The 16,925-nt window shown below is 54.1% G+C and overlaps 6 protein-coding genes across 6 annotated transcripts; 4 read left to right on the forward strand and 2 right to left on the reverse strand.

The window, feature by feature from the left end:
• Positions 1-1,207: 1,207 nt before the first annotated feature.
• CABS01_08582 (dual specificity phosphatase) lies at positions 1,208-2,182 on the forward strand (the record flags this gene model as incomplete). The annotated part of the gene is made up of 1 exon (XM_060541941.1): positions 1,208-2,182. The coding sequence occupies one exon, from the start codon at positions 1,208-1,210 to the stop codon at positions 2,180-2,182; it is 975 nt and encodes a 324-aa protein (XP_060402098.1).
• A 1,026-nt stretch (positions 2,183-3,208) lies between these two features.
• On the forward strand, positions 3,209-7,434 carry CABS01_08583 (uncharacterized protein; the record flags this gene model as incomplete). The annotated part of the gene is made up of 3 exons (XM_060541942.1): positions 3,209-3,488; positions 3,539-4,386; positions 4,510-7,434. The coding sequence occupies 3 exons, from the start codon at positions 3,209-3,211 to the stop codon at positions 7,432-7,434; spliced, it is 4,053 nt and encodes a 1,350-aa protein (XP_060402099.1).
• A 1,086-nt stretch (positions 7,435-8,520) lies between these two features.
• Positions 8,521-9,859, forward strand: CABS01_08584 (uncharacterized protein; the record flags this gene model as incomplete). Its single annotated transcript, XM_060541943.1, has 3 exons — positions 8,521-8,760; positions 8,836-9,070; positions 9,135-9,859. 3 exons carry the CDS (start codon positions 8,521-8,523, stop codon positions 9,857-9,859), a joined length of 1,200 nt encoding a protein of 399 aa, XP_060402100.1.
• Positions 9,860-10,703: 844 nt separating this feature from the next.
• Positions 10,704-12,211, reverse strand: CABS01_08585 (uncharacterized protein; the record flags this gene model as incomplete). Its single annotated transcript, XM_060541944.1, has 3 exons — positions 10,704-10,925; positions 11,020-11,796; positions 12,095-12,211. The coding sequence occupies 3 exons, from the start codon at positions 12,209-12,211 to the stop codon at positions 10,704-10,706; spliced, it is 1,116 nt and encodes a 371-aa protein (XP_060402101.1).
• A 1,850-nt stretch (positions 12,212-14,061) lies between these two features.
• CABS01_08586 (acyl CoA binding protein) lies at positions 14,062-14,547 on the forward strand (the record flags this gene model as incomplete). The annotated part of the gene is made up of 3 exons (XM_060541945.1): positions 14,062-14,158; positions 14,236-14,303; positions 14,398-14,547. 3 exons carry the CDS (start codon positions 14,062-14,064, stop codon positions 14,545-14,547), a joined length of 315 nt encoding a protein of 104 aa, XP_060402102.1.
• Positions 14,548-14,722: 175 nt separating this feature from the next.
• Positions 14,723-16,401, reverse strand: CABS01_08587 (tyrosyl-DNA phosphodiesterase; the record flags this gene model as incomplete). Its single annotated transcript, XM_060541946.1, has 3 exons — positions 14,723-15,141; positions 15,190-15,967; positions 16,027-16,401. 3 exons carry the CDS (start codon positions 16,399-16,401, stop codon positions 14,723-14,725), a joined length of 1,572 nt encoding a protein of 523 aa, XP_060402103.1.
• Positions 16,402-16,925: the final 524 nt, after the last annotated feature.

Below are 16,925 nucleotides of genomic sequence, written 5' to 3' on the forward strand. Positions count from 1 at the left end.
CAGCTGTTCAGCAATCGCGTGTAGTCATTCTTTGCTACGAAAAGGCGGCCGCATCATCAACAGTACAGTTCATCCGGAACCTGGAAGGAGGGACCCATAGGCGGATGGCGAGATATCGATATTTGATTGGTATCATTTTTCACTAATAAGTCTACACGGAAGTTATTTCTGATACAGGCTGAAACCCTCATTCATTACACTATCGGATTAGACTCGCTATCTGGATTGTCTAGTAAAGAAGAGCAGCATCGCCTTTGCGTCTTGGTGTGCGGCAAGCTTACATTTTGCATTCAGTCATACAGTTGATATCCCAGTGAAGGCTTTGGCTCAACGAACGGTCAGCAAGTGGTCCTGGTCGCCCACTGGCGTCTTCTTTGGCGACAGAGAAAGTCAGCTTGAATTAAACTCTCAATGACTTGACTTGACACGGTCTAAGAGGCAGGTTGCCATCTCTGGGAGGCTCCGTGGAAAGATGGCTCGACTAAGGTCTCCAGAAAACTCAAGTAGGTACCTGCATAAGTCAGTCGCCTGGTTATCTAATCAAATTAGCTGCATGGGCCCCGCCCAAAGATGCCTCTCAACTGCAGTCTTGCCCTCGTTCCTGCCTTAAGGTACACTTGCGAACCTTGGCAGGTAAGGAGTATACTGAGGTGATGTCACTGGCGTGCATGCGACGGCAAGTAACCGTTCCATAAAGGTTCTGCTCTGGGGAAGCGACGTTGGAATTGGGATTGGCACATGGTCAGGTTGCTTCCAGGACGTCTCCGATGGGTCTAGGCTTCAGAGTGGGGCGGGTTTGTATGTACAGACGCCCGCCGCACAGGGGGTCTAAGCTCGCTCCGGCCCAGTCTGCCGATACGACACCTCCCGCAAGCCTGCAACCCAGATTCTGTACTTTCCTACTCCACCTCTCAACTTTACATCAACATCATCCAAACCACCACCGCTTCAGCCAACGTCTTATCCTTTTCGATTTCACTCATAACTGGGCCCGGAACGTTGCTTTGATTCCCATTCCTTCGCTTGATCAACTTTTCGGCAATCTAGCTTTGCTTGTGTGCCAAGACAGTATAAGCAACATACGAACACTGCGAACAAAGGCACCTTGCACTGCTTGCCTCGAGTCAGTGCGTCTTGCACTCCCGCAACGAAACACATCTCATTGCCGACTGCTTTTCATTAAACCCCGCATTGAGCATCAGCAAACATGGAGGAACCCCAGGAGCCGAAAGAGCATGCCATCGCCACAGCTCCGTATAGCCACAGACCCCCCAGTCCTCCCTATATACCCATTCCCATGACATTTGCTAAAGGCAACGCTACTTGCGCCTTTACCCCCTCATTCAACAATGTCGATGCCATGCGCCTTACGAGCGAGGATCTCAGGATCATAACTCGGGACAAGACACAGACTGCCACAGACAGGTCAGTTGGCTGGAACTACGAGGCTCGACGAAAGGCACAGACGCTCCTGGACTTCCTATATCTCGGTCCGTTATCTGTTGCTCGCGACGAAGCTTGGCTTGCCAAGGAGGGAATCACCATGGTCATTGTTACACGACATGCCAGGGTGGCTCAAGCTCGACTGATGAGTGTCGACAAGGTAGCGCAGAAGCTCGGCATACAAGTCGAATATTTAGACGTCTTGGACAACTCTGAATTGATCCGTGGCTTCCCAGAGGTGGTGAGGAAAATCAATGGGCATTTGATCGACGTGTATCGCAGTCAAGTTGTGGGTGCGCAGGAAGGCCGGATGGCAGTCGATGATGAAAGCTTCAGGAGTGGCAAGATTCTCCTTGTTTGCGAAACTGGAAACGACCGGTCAGCTTTCGTTGCTGCAGCTTACATCATGACCATGTACGGAAAGGATATGATCTCATCCGTGCAATTTGTCTCCATGCAACGATTCTCCGCCAACTTCGACGAGGATGGGAAGAGGATGCTACAAGCATACGAAGACATCCTCAATGCCCAAAGAAGTGTCTCTGATGTGACCAGAGATGTTCCTCGAGCCGGCCAGTCGCAAGGACACACCGGTAGAGGCGGCAAGCGCGGTATCGAAACAACTCTTGACGACGAGGACAGGCAGGGCGGAGGATATGAGACATTCGCCGCGGATCGTGAGCGGTACCAGGACAGGGGCAAATTTGTCCCGTTTCGTGATCGGGATACAGTCGCGTAGGGGCGACTCTAGTCGATCGCAGAGACCTGGAGCTGAAGAAATTTGTAGCGGAGGCATTGCATCAGTGATTTTGGCGTCAGCAGGAAGACCGCCTTCAGCCGTCATTAGGGGCAGACTCATTATGGGGAATTAGAACTTTGCTTTGGGAACATGGATAGGCGTCAAAGGTGTCAGTCAGTATACCCGTTTCAGTCGGCAACGACTTTCTCTCAGGGCAGTTTAGACCTGCTTTCACCGCTATCAGATTCCAGCATTTACACTATCTCAAATTGCGCCCATTCTAAGATGATTTGTTGCGTAGATAGACACGCCCAGTACAAAAGGTCACACATATAATGACTATGGTCTGAACTATTTACGTAATAGACAAGTATGCAGGTCAAATTGGTCTCATGGAACTTTCACATAGATATTATTTACTCATTCTTCTTTTAGGATAGGCCACGGGCTGTTATTGTCGTATTCTCAGTGTTTCCTCGGTAGATAGATCACCCATCGAAAGGATGCGAATCATGATATAGAAAAGACCAATTCGCTGTAGTCACCCTCAGTGCAACTATACCATGCCACCGGGATAGAAATTGACCCCCTGGGCCAGTAAACAAGCCTGCATGAGGCTATCCCATGGGGAGAGACCGACGTCCGGTGAACCTCAGGTCGCAGGACTCATCTCATCTCACTTCACCCTACACTCAACCCTTCCATGACAACGAGGAAGGAGCAGCCGCCTCATTGATTTTTTCTTCCAGGCCCCACTGCTCCTTCTTCATACATCCCTCTCACGAACGCGAGATTTCTGGTCAAAACAATCTCACTTGGCTGTCAACAACCCATATTTTCACTCTCACACAAGCCCTACTCTCTCACTCTCTCAACCCGCACCTCACTTTTCCCACTTACCTCTCACTTTGCCTCATCCACCATTTCAAATTCATCACACTCACCATCACCACTGAAGTAAGTAGTCGCTGCTGCTCTCCCAATCCGCCCCCCAGGGGAATATCGCATACTAATACCCATCGAAAGATGGAGGAAGCGGGCGGCCGGAAGCGTGCGCTGCGGCGCTCAACTCAGGCAGTTCAGAGGGGTAGGTACCAGGAGCCGTATGCGCTCGGGGTTCAAAGGCCGGCCTGGGTTCACCCAGACCCGGTCTTTGACCCCGGCGCGGCTCGTTGGGCGTCCTTCCCAACCATCCCCCTGGACCAGCGCGGTCCGGGGGATGAGTATGTAGAGGCGAGAGACCGGGGCGAGCTGGACGCCTGGCTGCGAGAGCAGAACCCCTCCCCCGAGCACTTCAGTGACGACGGTAATTACTTCTTACTCCTACTCATCGTATATCCCGCTAATAAGCCGCAGAGGAGAAGGAGGAGGATGAGCGGCCGGAGGGCGTGCGTGAGGCCAAGGGCGAGGACGAGGGCGAGGGGCTCTCGACAAACATGGACTGGGGCAGCCCAGAGCCTGGGGAGGTTGAGCCCATTGCCTGGGCTCACCTCAGCCACGGCGCCCAATGGGTCTTGCTGGAGGTCCTTTGTGACTCCAAGACCTTTGCTTCGGCAACCTGGGCTCTGGGCTTAACCACTCCAGATGTCATTGACTTTGTTGTGGCCTACATCCAGTACCACCGCCTGATCCAGGGGTGGGCAGAGACCTGCGACAAGATGGGCGTCTCTGAGCTCCTCGACCTGATCCATGGCCAAGGGCCATCGAGAGACGGCGTGAATTTTCTGCACCAGCCGGATCTTCCCACTCACACCATCAAGCCCGACGAGTACGAGAGAGCCTGCCAGTACTTGTGCCAAACAGGATTAGGCGAGCACATCCGAGGACTTGAGAAGTGCCGCGGGATCTCAGAGGGCTTCCTCCAGATTCCAATTGAGCGGGAGATTCTGGCCTCCTGCATTGCCATCCTTGAGAAAGGCAAGAATGGTCCAAATGTGCACGACATCGACAATCCTAGTCATAACGGATCGCAAACTTGGCACGATCAGTACGACGAGAAGTACCATGAGTTGGTGAACAGGGTATTGCAGATTCAAGCATACCTCCCTCCTTTGGATCTGACGAAGGGCAGCCAGGCGAGCACATCGTCTGCGACCAATCCCACAGAGCAGCATGGCACTCCTACTCCAGAGTCAGTGAGTGAGCCTCACAGTGCCGGTCAAGTATACGCTCCAAACAACCCAATGTTTGGCGAGAACAATCAGGTAAGCTCCTTCTTATTCTTTCATCTCTATGTCTTCCTTTGTAATTCGTCCGTTGTTCTTGACGTGAACCTCGGTGGCTCTCGCCTTTGAAGTTAAGACGAGAACTGGGCTAACGGTCAGCAGTATGCATGGGTTTTTGATAACTTGGACATGGACGAGCTTTACAATCCCACCGAAGTCCACAAGTATCGCAACCGCCCCGCTGTCTCCTATGAGAGCTTTCAGTCTGCTGCTGATGGCAACCTTGAAGTCACTCAGGCGCAGGAGTATGATCAATATGAGGAGTACCCGCTTCCCGATGATCAAGCACTCAAAGAAGCATCCCACGAGGCTCAAGACAACAATCTGCCGGCCGACCCCTTGTTCCACTTCGAAGGACTCCTGCCCGAGGCAGAGGATCTCATGCCCTGCCCCTTCTTCGCAGAGCCAGAGCTGCCCGTGGACCATACTCGCATCTCTACGAACCCGTCTCTCCCCGTATTGCAGGCTCATGATGAGGACCAGTCGACTCCACAGAGCGCAAGCTCAGCGGTGCCTCAGCCCTTCATTTCTTATATTGATGAGGTGGACCCCAACAGGAAGCCTTCCGACTCACCTGCCTACGAATATTTCCAGTCAGCTGACTACAAGAAACATCTCTACAGCAACCACCCCGATTGGTTCGTCGACGAGATGTTACTTCCAGTTGTTCGACCGGAGGTGCCCGCTATCCAGGCGACTGCTCACCAGAGTGTTGCTCCGGAGGCCAGCCAGCAGGAGAACAATACTGAGGAGGACTCGAACGTCAACTTGAATGCCAACTCGAACGCGAACTCCAACGCGAACTCCAAAGCGAACTCCAACACGAACTCCAACGCGAACTCGAAAGCCGCCGCGAACGCCAACCCGAGCGCCACCCCGAACTCCAACTTGAACATGGAGCCTTCGCATCCGACGCCGAGAACCGATACGTCTGGAGCTCCTGGAGTGTCTGAAGTCTCTGAAGCACCTGCGGTCTCTCATGCCCCCAAGCTCTTCGAAGCCCCCGAATTTTCTGCAGTCGCCAATATTCCCCAGAGCTCTACAATCTCTGAGGCTTCGAAGGTATCTAGAGTCACTGGAAGCTCTGAGGTGTCCGCGGTATCTACAGAGAAAGAGCCTCGCTTCGCATTGAAGGCTCCCACGCCTTCAGTCCAGGAAGAAATCACTTTCCACAACACCCCTGCGGTTGTCGCCAGAGACTCGCGCCCACGCACTGTCATTGACTTGACTGATGAATCTGCGAGACCTATGGCTGCTACTCCAGCGAGACCCGTGGTCGCTCCTCCCTCGAGAAACACCAACACAGCCCGAACTCCGGCTATGGGCATGGATAGTCCCGAAGCTCCATCCACCAAGAGCTCTACCAAGCCATCCCGCAAACGTGCGGCTGATGACAGCGATGGTGACTATGTTCCCAAGCCCAAGAGAGCCCGCCCTGCGAAGAAGGCTGCGGCCGTTCTGCCCCAACCGCAGGTGATGGGTCCTGACGGAGTACTTATACCCGTCAAGCGTGGCCGAGGACGTCCCCGCAAGTATCCCAGACCTGAAAACATCGCTGCCGCGCAGGCTGCTGCTGCTGCGAATCAGGCTGCTGCGAATCAAGCTGCTGCGAATCAAGCTGCTGCGAATCAAGCTGCTGCGAATCAAGCTACCGCGAGCCAAGCTACCGTGAAGCGAGCTACAAACCAGTCGACGACTATGCAGACCCCCGCGAACAGTTCTCCCGTTCTGAACGCTGCTACACCTCCGGCGAACAACCCAGTTCCCAGCACCGAGCCAATGCTCCCGCAGGCGGCCAAAGGTGCCGTGCCGAGTCGGAGACATCGAAACAAACCGAAGACGAACCAGTCTACCGAGAGCAGCCGTCAAGCTAGCGTTGATCAGCCTCACGTGCAGAGAATTGCCCAGTACCAGGACAGAATGACCCCAGTCTCTAGATACAGCAATGAGCCTTCGAGCTCATATACCGACTTCAGAGCTGACGTTCGTCCAACGACGAGCTACGAGCGTATGCCCGCGTCTTTCATTACTGAGATGAGACCGTCTGGTACTAACTTGCGTCAATCCTCGCTTCCTGGAGCCTATGAGCCTTTGAGTTCATACGCTACTTTTCCGGCGCCCGAACCTAGAGCTGGTGTCCGTCAACAGACAAGCTTTGAGCGCACACCTCATCCTGATTCTTTTGGCACGCGTCCATCTGCTGCTGAGCCGCGTCAATCGTCGACTCCTAGAGCCTATCAACCTTCGAACTCATACACTGCTATGGAAACTGCACCCACAGAGTATAGTCGTCGTCAGGATGAAATTCAAGAGCGTATGCCCACGGCTTCTGCTTTACGCATGCAGTCGTCAGCTAGTGAGCTGCGTCAATCCTCGGTCCCTAGTCCCTATTCGAATCCGAACCCATTCTCTGCTCTAGCGACCGATTTCACAACTCACGGTCGTCAGCCGGGAAGCCAAGAGCGTATGCCCGCGTCGTCAACTTCTACAGTGCAGCCGTCTGCTACTGTCGAGCGTCAGTCATCGCTTCCTGGAGCTTGTTCTCGCCCTCCGGCACTTACACCCCAACCCGACATCGAGATCCTAGAGCCCTCCATGCCAGCCATAGCGCCAGCTCTGAAACGCTCGTCTTTCCAGCAATCATCGCATACTGCTGCCTCAAACAACTCTTCGAGCAAATTCGATCTCAAGGCCCCAGGACCTCCTCGCCTGGACAAGCTTGGTAGGTTGTTCCCTCCTCAGTATGAGACATACGAGGAGTTTTGGGTATCGGTGCCCGATGGCGCGGACTATGCCTTGAAGATGGTCGAGAAGGGGTGGCCTTCTGACGTTGCCATGCAGCTTGCCCGAGAGCGCATTGCTATGAACATGGCTTCGTGGCCCAACAGCATCTACTCGCTTCATTACAAGCCGAAGGCTGCGCCAACCCCATTCCCGGGCGTTACCGCTAGCATTCGCAGAGAAATTGAAGCTGAGAAGGCCGCCGCCGCTCAGAAGCGCAAAGAAAACGAACAGGCAGACAAGTGATTCGGCCGATGACCTTGCTAGAGAATTCCTACAGCGATCTAGTAGCATCGATGAACATCAAAGTGTCAAGAAGCGAAAGGTTGCAAGCCTGGCTCGACGGCAAGAATACATCAATTGCATCGCGGGACATACTCTGCCTACTATAAGGCACCATAAAAGAAAAAAGCACAAAAAAAACAAAAGAACACCATTACAGCAGAAAAGTTGACCCAAGATGCCAGACATACGGCCATCGGGTCTCCTGGTTTGCGAGATCTTTCTTGCTACATCGGCGGTCTTTTCTCTTGCTTCTTTCACTTTTTCAACGAGACGGATTTTGGTCTTCGTTGCATATCGCGCTCCTACTTGGAGAATTTGGTTTCGGTATTGGGGAGGACTCAGGATTCTGGTGGCTTTCTCTTTTGCACATACCTCTATGGATGGCTTACAGATGACATTGGTTCGGAGGATGATACCCATTTGGAATTCGGGAACGGTTTCTTGGGGAAAAGGCCCCTTAATTTTGTTGAGATACCCATCGCATCAGTGCGATTTGTTGTGAGTTAGGAAAAATATCAGGTTGCCCAAAATGACGTCCACTTTGGTTCGTGATGTAATAACTGCTTCGTGAGATGTCGTTGATCCGGACCGTCAGAAATGCCACCAGTATTATGTAAGTTAGCGCTGAGCTAAGTGAACAGGGGTTGGTGACGCCGAACTGTGGGTCGACCTTGCATCACCGAGCTTCCCTCACCGAGCGCACGCTCAGCCAAGTTACAGAAGCACTGCCTCCCACTTCCAACCCGCCGATTACCCCAAATCCACATCCTTGGCCGAGCTCCCGTCCCACGCGGCCTAACGACGATCCACTCAGCAACAACGACACCTCTCCGGCCAAGCCTTCACCATCTCCGGTTCACGAGATCCTCCAAATCTCCGTCGAATTGCTACATCAAGCAGTCTCCTAAGACAAAATCATCTATCTGCGCACCGCAGTTCCCGCCACACGAACGAAGCCCGAGCAAGCTCGCCCGGCCACCTTCGTCAACCTCCGTCCACCGACGCTCTCCTCCGTGTACACGAACACATCTACACATACCGCACATCATGGCGCCTCCTCGCATCGAAGCACAAGAAATCGAGACGTACTGGAACATCTTCTCCACCCGGACGGGCGGCGGCCAGTTCCTGACGGGAGAACAGGCCGCGCCGGTGCTGAAGAATAGCGGCCTGACGGACAACCAGCTCGAGAGGGTGTGGGATCTCGCCGACGTCGACAATGATGGAAATCTCGACTTTGAGGAGTTTTGCGTTGCCATGAGAGTTATTTTTGATATCCTGAATGGCGTGAGTATACCTTGAGTCGGATGTGCAGCGGAAGAGAGAATGGCGCAGAGTTGCTAATCGCGTTCGGATGGGCAGGAATACTCAGATGTCCCGACGACACTCCCCGATTGGCTCGTCCCCGAGTCCAAGGCACATCTCGTCCAGGCGAATCGCGCGCTCACAGGAAGGCAAGTGGCGTTTGAGCAAGTCGACGACGATCCAGACTCCCCAGGGCTGAAGGATGGATTCGACTGGTACATGAGCCCAGCGGACAAGTCCAAGTACGAGTCGATATACCAAGAGAACCGGGACGCACGGGGACAAGTAGCTTGTAGGTTCACTTGCGCGGGCCCCTATTCGCCGTGTTACTTTTACTAACAGTGCATTCGTTTCAGTCACTGCTCTCGAGGACCTCTACGAATCCCTCGACGTTCCCGACACCGACATCCGCTCCGCTTGGAACCTCATCAACCCCTCAGCTGGCCAATCCATCAACAAGGATGCCTGCCTCGCCTTCCTTCACATCCTGAACAACCGCCACGAAGGCTTCCGCATTCCGCGCACCGTCCCCGCCTCCCTCCGGGCCTCATTTGAGCGCAACCAGATCGACTACCAACTAGACAACCAGACCCCCGGCGCCTCCCGATGGGCGACAAAGGCCGACGACTCGACGGCGACGGGCCGCAAGGCCAAGTTTGGCGACCAGTACCTCACCCGCCTGGGCCGCAGCGGCTTTAAGTCTAGCGGAACCGACTTCTCCACGGCCAAGACGGACGACTGGGAGGAGGTCCGCCTCAAGAAGCAGCTGCAGGAACTGGACGAGAAGATGGCCCGCATCGAGGCCGACGTCGAGCGTAAGAAGGGCGGTAAGCGCGACGGCAAGCCCGCTCTCGTCAAGCGCGAGCTCGAGCAGCTGCTCGACTACAAGCGCAAGGAGCTCAAGGACCTCGAGAGCGGTGCCGGCAAGGGCCAGGGCGGCGGTGGTGGGCTGAAGGGGGTAGCGGATGATTTGCAGACGGTCAAGGAGCAGGTTGAGGGTCTCGAGACGCATCTCGCGTCGCGGCAGGGTGTGCTTGACCAGCTGCGGAGGGAGATTGAGGATGAGAAGTCGAGTAGATGAAGACGAGAGCTGGTGGGGGGGGGGGGGGGGGGGGGGGGGGGGGGGGGGGGGGGGGGGGGGGGAGAAGCACAAGTGTGTCGGGTGGGTGTGTGGGGGGGGGGGGGGGGGGGGGGGGGTTTGTTTGTGAATGTGTGTGTTAGTTGGGGGGGGGGGTGGGACAGTGCGGTGCGTGCGAGAGGGGGTGGGGGGGGGGGGGGTGGGGGGGGGAGGGGCGGGGGGGGTGAAGGAGGGAGGGAGAGGGAAAATCCAAATTTGACAGCGTCTGTTTCTGGTGCAGGGCGGGCGGCTTGCTTGGGTTATCTTTTATATGTTTGTCTTCTTTCGAGGTAGGGATGACGGGCCCGGTCTGGTTTGGGTACCCCTTTCTCACGTTCAATTCAGGGAGTTGATCATTCCATCTCGATGCATATTTCACGTGCATGTAAGACTATAATGTTTGCCGGTCCGCTGCTTAGATTGATGAGATGCAGAGGAGGTATGCGGGGCTTGTAGTTGAAGATTGTGCTTCCAGGAGGTAGAAAATAGAAGCTTAGCAAATAATGCATGGGGATTGAAGTAACGGATTTCTTTCTCATTATTTTTTTGGCGGCCTACTTCTCCTATGGAGACATTCAGGAGTCATCGGTCCTGGTGAATGATCAGAGCGCAGTTTTCAAGTACAGGATAGGGGGCTGGGAATGATTGAGGTAATGGCAAGAGCATTGAGACCAGACGAGTAGCCGCTTCTCCGCGAGTTTATATCAGATTATTTGGATAGAACCGTATAAGTGTAGTTACATGAATCAAAACACCAAACACCGAGAAGCCGTGCTTCTGCTTCTGCTTCTAGCTCACCATCACGAGCTTACCACTGGCCGCCGTTGGCATACGGCACGGCCATGGGCAACCCCAGGTTCCGGCTCTTGACGGCCCAGATCATGAGAGAAGGGGCCTTGACCCAGCCGATGCGGCCCGCGCCACGGCTGCGACCCGTGGCGCAGACGTAGACGTCGACGGGCATGCCTTTTATGACGGTTTGGTCTTTGCCTTTGAGTGCGAGCTCAATGTTCTTTACGACGCCGGCGGCCTGGTACGTTTTGGGGAGAAGTTAGTCATGTTCAACAAGAGAGAGGGGAAGGTTGTGAGAGAAATAGAGAGTAGGGGGGTTGGGGGCGACGAACCTGCTTATCCGTGAGCATGAAGCCCGCCCTCGGAAACGAGACGATATCCCCGCACGCCCAGACGTTCTCGACGCCCTTGACGCGCATGTACTCGTCCACATTCACATACTTGCGCTCGTTCAGCATCCCGGGGTCGAGGTACTCCGTATTCGGCACGAGGCCCATGGTGGGGAGGTACAGATCCGTCCGGATGACCTCGCCGCTCATGAGCTTAACCTCGGTCTTGCCATCCGGCAGCGGGCGCGAATTCGCGACGCGCGCGTGCTTCCGGACATGCACGCCGAGCCTTGTAATCTCGTTCTGCACAGGTTTCGCGATGGAGTCGCCCGCGAGGATCTCGTCTTCGGCCGCTAAGAGGTGGACCTCTTTGTCCTTGAACTCGAAGCGGATCTCGGCGGCGACTTCTACGCCCGTGGGACCAGCGCCCGCTACGACGATGTGGTTTGCGGACTTGACCTTTTCTGCCGTCGCGTGGAGGAGGCGGAGGGTTTCTTCGTGGGAATGGGAGGATTTCCACGGCATGTCGGGGGAGGCGGCGCGGGCGCCGGTGGCGAGGACGAGGTAGTCATATGGCAGGGACCTGGGGCCGGACGCGGTCGATACGAGGGCGGATTTGCGGGCCACATCGAGGCCCGTGGCGGTGCCGAGGACGAATTCGAAGGATTCCTTGGGGTAGGATGCGAAGCCGGACTCGATGGGCTGGAAGATTTCGTCATCTTTGACGATGCCCGGCACGATGGCGCGGACGGAGCCCATGTTCCAGTAGAAGTGAGTTGTCTGCCATTTTCTTATCAGCCTTTGCGCACGACTTCCTTTCCCTTCCGTTTCGTGTTTTTCCAAGGCACTGCCCAACTCCTGTCCTCATATATCTCATTTTTGCTTCGTCTCCTCTGAACGCTGATGGAGGCAGAGGTGAGATAAGTGTGGGTCGCCTGCAGCTGTCTTACGCCGCCCCCACGGGCCTCCGGAGCTCGGTGACACCCCTAGCTTCTGTAGAGGTCGTCCGATTTCGAGAATCGAGAATTTTCAAGTAGCTTGATGTGTGCCAATTATAGTGTAGAAAATTCTCTCTCACCTTTGAAACCAGGATCACTCTGAGGTCCGGCTCTGTCTGGCGTGTGTGCTTGAGCAGACGATGAGCCACGGCCAGGCCGCCGTACGCGGCGCCGAGAACGACGACAGTCTTGACCATATTGACTATGTCTTATTCCAACTCGTCCTCAAATAGACTCTGAGCTTCTTGATTTTGATGAGGTGAGTAATGGACGAATAACTCGCCTTGATGGAGCTAAAAGAGGTTATTAGTCGATTTGTCAAAGTACTGTTTGGTGATGGGCCCGTCGAGGAGCTGCTGGGTATCTTTAGGTCAATAGACACCCCTCAACCAGAGCTGCGAGACGACTGCTATTTATTCCCCTCCATAGCTTGCTCGGGCCCGGGATGCATCAAAGCCTGGTGGCATCCTTGCGGCATAGATCCTGTGTCCCCCCATCCTATCTCATGTAAGTCCGGAATACGCGTCCCCTCACTAAGTTGCGCTAATGCCAACGAAGAACGCAAATTGGTGCCATTAGTACTTTTGGTCCATGTTTCAGTCTCAAAGTCCGTGCCGTTTGGGTAACACAACATGTGGTTGGTAGGAAGGTAGGTAAGGTCAGACAGAAAAAGCACTTTGGATTGTTCATGTCCGTCACTGGGGTGGGTGGGCCTGTCGATCCCCCGTTGTCCGCTCGGCTTTCCCCACGCCCAGACCACGCATATGACGGATTGCCATTCGACGACGTTGGCACAGTTGGTAGCTGCACAAGCAAACAAAAAAAGAAGAGACGGAAACAAAAGGTTGAGTTTCGACCGGATTCGCTCCATCGATAGTCGGTCCAGGCTCGGGAATGTTGCTGGTGGTGTAGGGCTTGTTGATACCATTTGCCATTTCCAACGATGTTTCCTCGCGGTAGATGTTCTTATTCGCGTCGATAGCTATTCGAGCGAGCCTCAATGCACCTTCTCGAGGCATACTCGTCGGACCCGAGTGTAGCTGTCACTCCCGATTCGTCCAGTTCGGATCAGCCCGTTTGGTGTGACTTTGCCAATGGGAGGCAGACTTTCGTTAGTCAGGGGGGAACAGCGATTCCGAACACCCTCCCGGAGAGAGCCAGCCATCCTTTGGTCGATGTAGTCAAGTTGCCCTCATTCCGCTTAAGGTACGAGCCATGCATCCTATTAATACGGATGTGTGACTGGGAACATTTCAGATGTTGGTCCATCATCTCTGCTTGGAGAGACGTGCATCGTTGCAGACGTGCGATATCAAACCTGGGGAGATGAAGCGCTCGGATGTCCTGCTTTGCATCAGGGCGGCTGCTTGGCCAGATGCAAGAGATGGCTGCACCAGGCGGACGGTCAAACAGTTCGTCAGTCCTGCCGAGTGCCGTGAGCACGGTCGAACGGTTAATGTCGACTTTAGAGGCGGCAGGTTAAGAGAAGATGCTAGCTGCTAGCGCCTAGGTAGCTAAGCATTGTACTGGGTGGGGAGCATTTCCACCCGGGCAGAGCAAAGAAACCATCCTCGAAGCCGATGAGGCTGACCGTTTAACCAGGGATAGAGCGAAGGTTCAAAGATGCTCCGAGTAGCTTCGATGACTTGTTCAAGGTAATCTACCTAGGTCAGGCAAGTACTCGAACCCCGGGCCGATGTCACGGAGAAGGCGGCTTGACATTGAGCCGATGCTCCTCCAGGTTGTGGCAATCCACCCGAATTGCATGTGGCGGTGCAGTAGGTCTGAGAGGCACAAGGTGCAACGTACAAGGTGCAAGGGCCGACCCAATGACAGCATCAGCTGCCCCGCGCATATGAGCATATGATGAAGCGGGCGTGTGGGACCTTCCTTGCTAACCCCGCCAAAAGGTCCAACCCTTTCCTCCGCCTCCCAACACTGAGAAGCTCAACAATCCCTTTTCCCTGGATATATCCTCACTTACTACACAAACCACGCAAACCTCTTTAAACCTTATACCAAAGACCCCCCCTAAAAACAAAACATCATGTCTGCCCCTCAGAGCGAAGCCTTCAAGCAGGCTGTCTCCGACAGCAAGAAGCTTACCTCCAAGCCCGGCAACGACGAGCTTCTCGAGCTCTACGGTGCGTCGCTTCCCACGAGCCCCACCACTGTTACCTCGGCTTCTTTCGTAGCTAACATATCATGATGATGAAAATAGGCCTGTACAAGGTCAGCACTGGCGAGGACATCTCCAGCGCCCCCAAGCCTGGCATGTTCGACCTCAAGGTACGCAAGCACTACCATCTGGGCCGACCCGAGCTCCCCCTAACCGATTCTGGCACGTGATGGAAAGCTGACGTTTGGTTTGCGTGGGTTGCAGGGCAAGGCGAAGCAGAGCGCGTGGCAGAAGGTCGTCGACGACAACCTCACCCCTGAGCAGGCCCAGGAAAAGTACGTCGCCCTCGTCAACTCTCTCAAGGAGAAGTACGGCTACGACGCCAACAAGGAGCCCGAGGCCGTCGGCGCGTAAACGTTACCGCACTCCAACGCACTGCTTCTGACGACCATGAGAAACGACAACGGGTTGATATGGATTAGCAATGGCTTCCTTTTGCTCGAGTACATGCCGAGCAGGAGAGCGAGGATCAATATAATGATACCAACGTCAACAAGAGTCACATGTGAACAAGCGCGCACGGGTGGACTCAGTTTTCCCAAGCACCCCAAGCTCTTCCTAGCCTGTCCGGTTCGTCATAGGCCATCGTCGCCACCCAAGGGATCTCGTCCTTTCCATATGCTTGTAGAGGTAGGTTATAAGGAATTCGCAGGCCGACTACCGCTTCGCCGTCCCCCGCATCGTTTGGTGGCAAGTCTGTTTCGAATGTCCCCACCATGGTCGCTTTGTCTGCGATGAGCGAAGGCCACACAAGCACTCCGACTTCCCACGATGCGATCCTGACTTCCTGCGATGCACTTGCCGTTTCACCCCACGCTTGTTGGGAAATATTGGCAGATGTGACTAGGGCCCAATCTATCGACTTCTCGCCGTACCGAATGTATGTCTTGATGTGAGGTGCTGCCCGTTGTCTGCCGGCTTCTTTTACAACTGAATCATCGCTCAACGCTATGGGATGTTAGTTGTGTATTGATAGGTTGAGACCCGTCACCCTACCTTTGCCATTAGGCGAATTGTTTGTCCAGTGACAGAAGATGGGCCGCAAGTAAGCCAATTGCTTCGCCTGTTGCTGGGATTGAATCTTGGTGTGGATTGATGCTCCTGAAGCATAGCCGTCCAAACTTTGCCTAATCTCGTCCGCGGTAGGAAAGATGACCTTGTACGTTGGCCTGGGTGTCGCAAGGGATTTGTTCTTGGATTCGGCTAGGGAGTCGAAGAGGCACCTTTGGAGCCAGCTGTCAGTGGCCCCCAAAGTAGCAATAGACGATATCTGAACCGCAATCTCAGACTTCCCTTCTTGGACCGGAACATTGCGCAGTGCTCTTTTTAGGGCTGGCCATCCCCAGGTTGTCTGCGAAGTGTCGTGAATGGGATGTCGGCCGGGGACGCTAGCAATGAGTGTTGCACGCACACCTAAAAAGTCGTATCTGCGCAGCTTTTCGACCAAGTCTACGAGGATTGGTCTCCGTGTGTTGTACGCTCTGAGGTAGCTCAGCAGATCGTATTTGAATCTTTCCCCTGTTCCGAAAGGATGTCTACCCGCTGATTCATTCTCGTCAACGACCTTTTCGGGAAGTAGTGGCAGAATTGGAGATCTCCAGACAGCATTGGTCATATTCGTCCAGTCCTTGGCGATCATGTTGGCCGTATGTATGATCACTTGGGCTGAGTCGTCATGCCGGACCAACACAATCATTTTCGTGTGGTGAGTGCCAAACATCTCCGGCATGAAAGCCCCGTGTAGCTCAACATTGGGATACGCTCCTGCCTCTTCCTTTTCAACGTCAGCGTTCAGGTCTGTTCAGTGGCTTATACTCGTCATCATCGGCTGACCTGAAGGGCTATGCGATTGGGATCTTCTCTCTTCCAGAAACCGTGAATGACGTGAACTTTGACTAGGTTCCTGGTATCCTCGTCAAAGTGGCTCATGAGAAAGTGAACGTCGTGCAGGAAGTTGAACTCCCAACACTCTGCAATCATAGGATCGCCCAGGATGTCAGCGAGGCCGACGCAGTCGCGGTTGGCAGCCTCGGGGAGATCCCTTATGGTTGTCAGCTGGAACGGCGACTTGATACGCATGCCCGGCTGTTTTCTCTTCATGGGAGGACTTATAGGCCGGTTCAGGGATTCCACATGGTCTGACTGAGTTGTCGGCGGCAGCCCCTCCAAGTCTTCGGCACGTCGCTGTCGTTTGAATGCTCGCTCCATGGCGAAAATGAAATCAATGAGTGATCATGTACGGCATGTATAAGGGGGTTCAAGTTTGTTCCAGGGGAGCGAGATTACTTGAGACGGGGTTGGTGGCTGAGACTTTATGAGGTGGACGGATGGAAGGAGCGAGATGTGCCAAATCGTTGTTCTAGGCAGGTGGCTCCGGCTTAGATCCGTTTAGGCACATAACCGCGGCGTCCTTAGCCCTTGCGGTTACTTCTGTACCCAAAAAACCCATGAAATAAGCCAAAACTTCTTGGACTGGATTTATAGTCAAACAATTGAGTTGCGTATATTGGTATATAGCTAAGAAGACCTATCTATGCATGGTTCTGGCAATTCTCAAAACCACCCGTTGTCTTTGTTGCAGTACTCGAAGCTACTCTAGCAGGGTAGTGACGTTATTGCTTTCGAAGTGCATTTACTGTATCTCTGTTTACTGCCTTGTAAGTGTACTCCAAGCCTACTTGTTCATCTCTCATAAAAATGCCATGAATTTCCGCTAATTCGCAACTGAATTG

The sequence above is a fragment of the Colletotrichum abscissum genome (genome assembly GCF_030869225.1).
Source record: "Colletotrichum abscissum strain IMI 504890 chromosome Unknown Scaffold_19.1, whole genome shotgun sequence".
Lineage (NCBI taxonomy): Eukaryota > Fungi > Ascomycota > Sordariomycetes > Glomerellales > Glomerellaceae > Colletotrichum > Colletotrichum abscissum.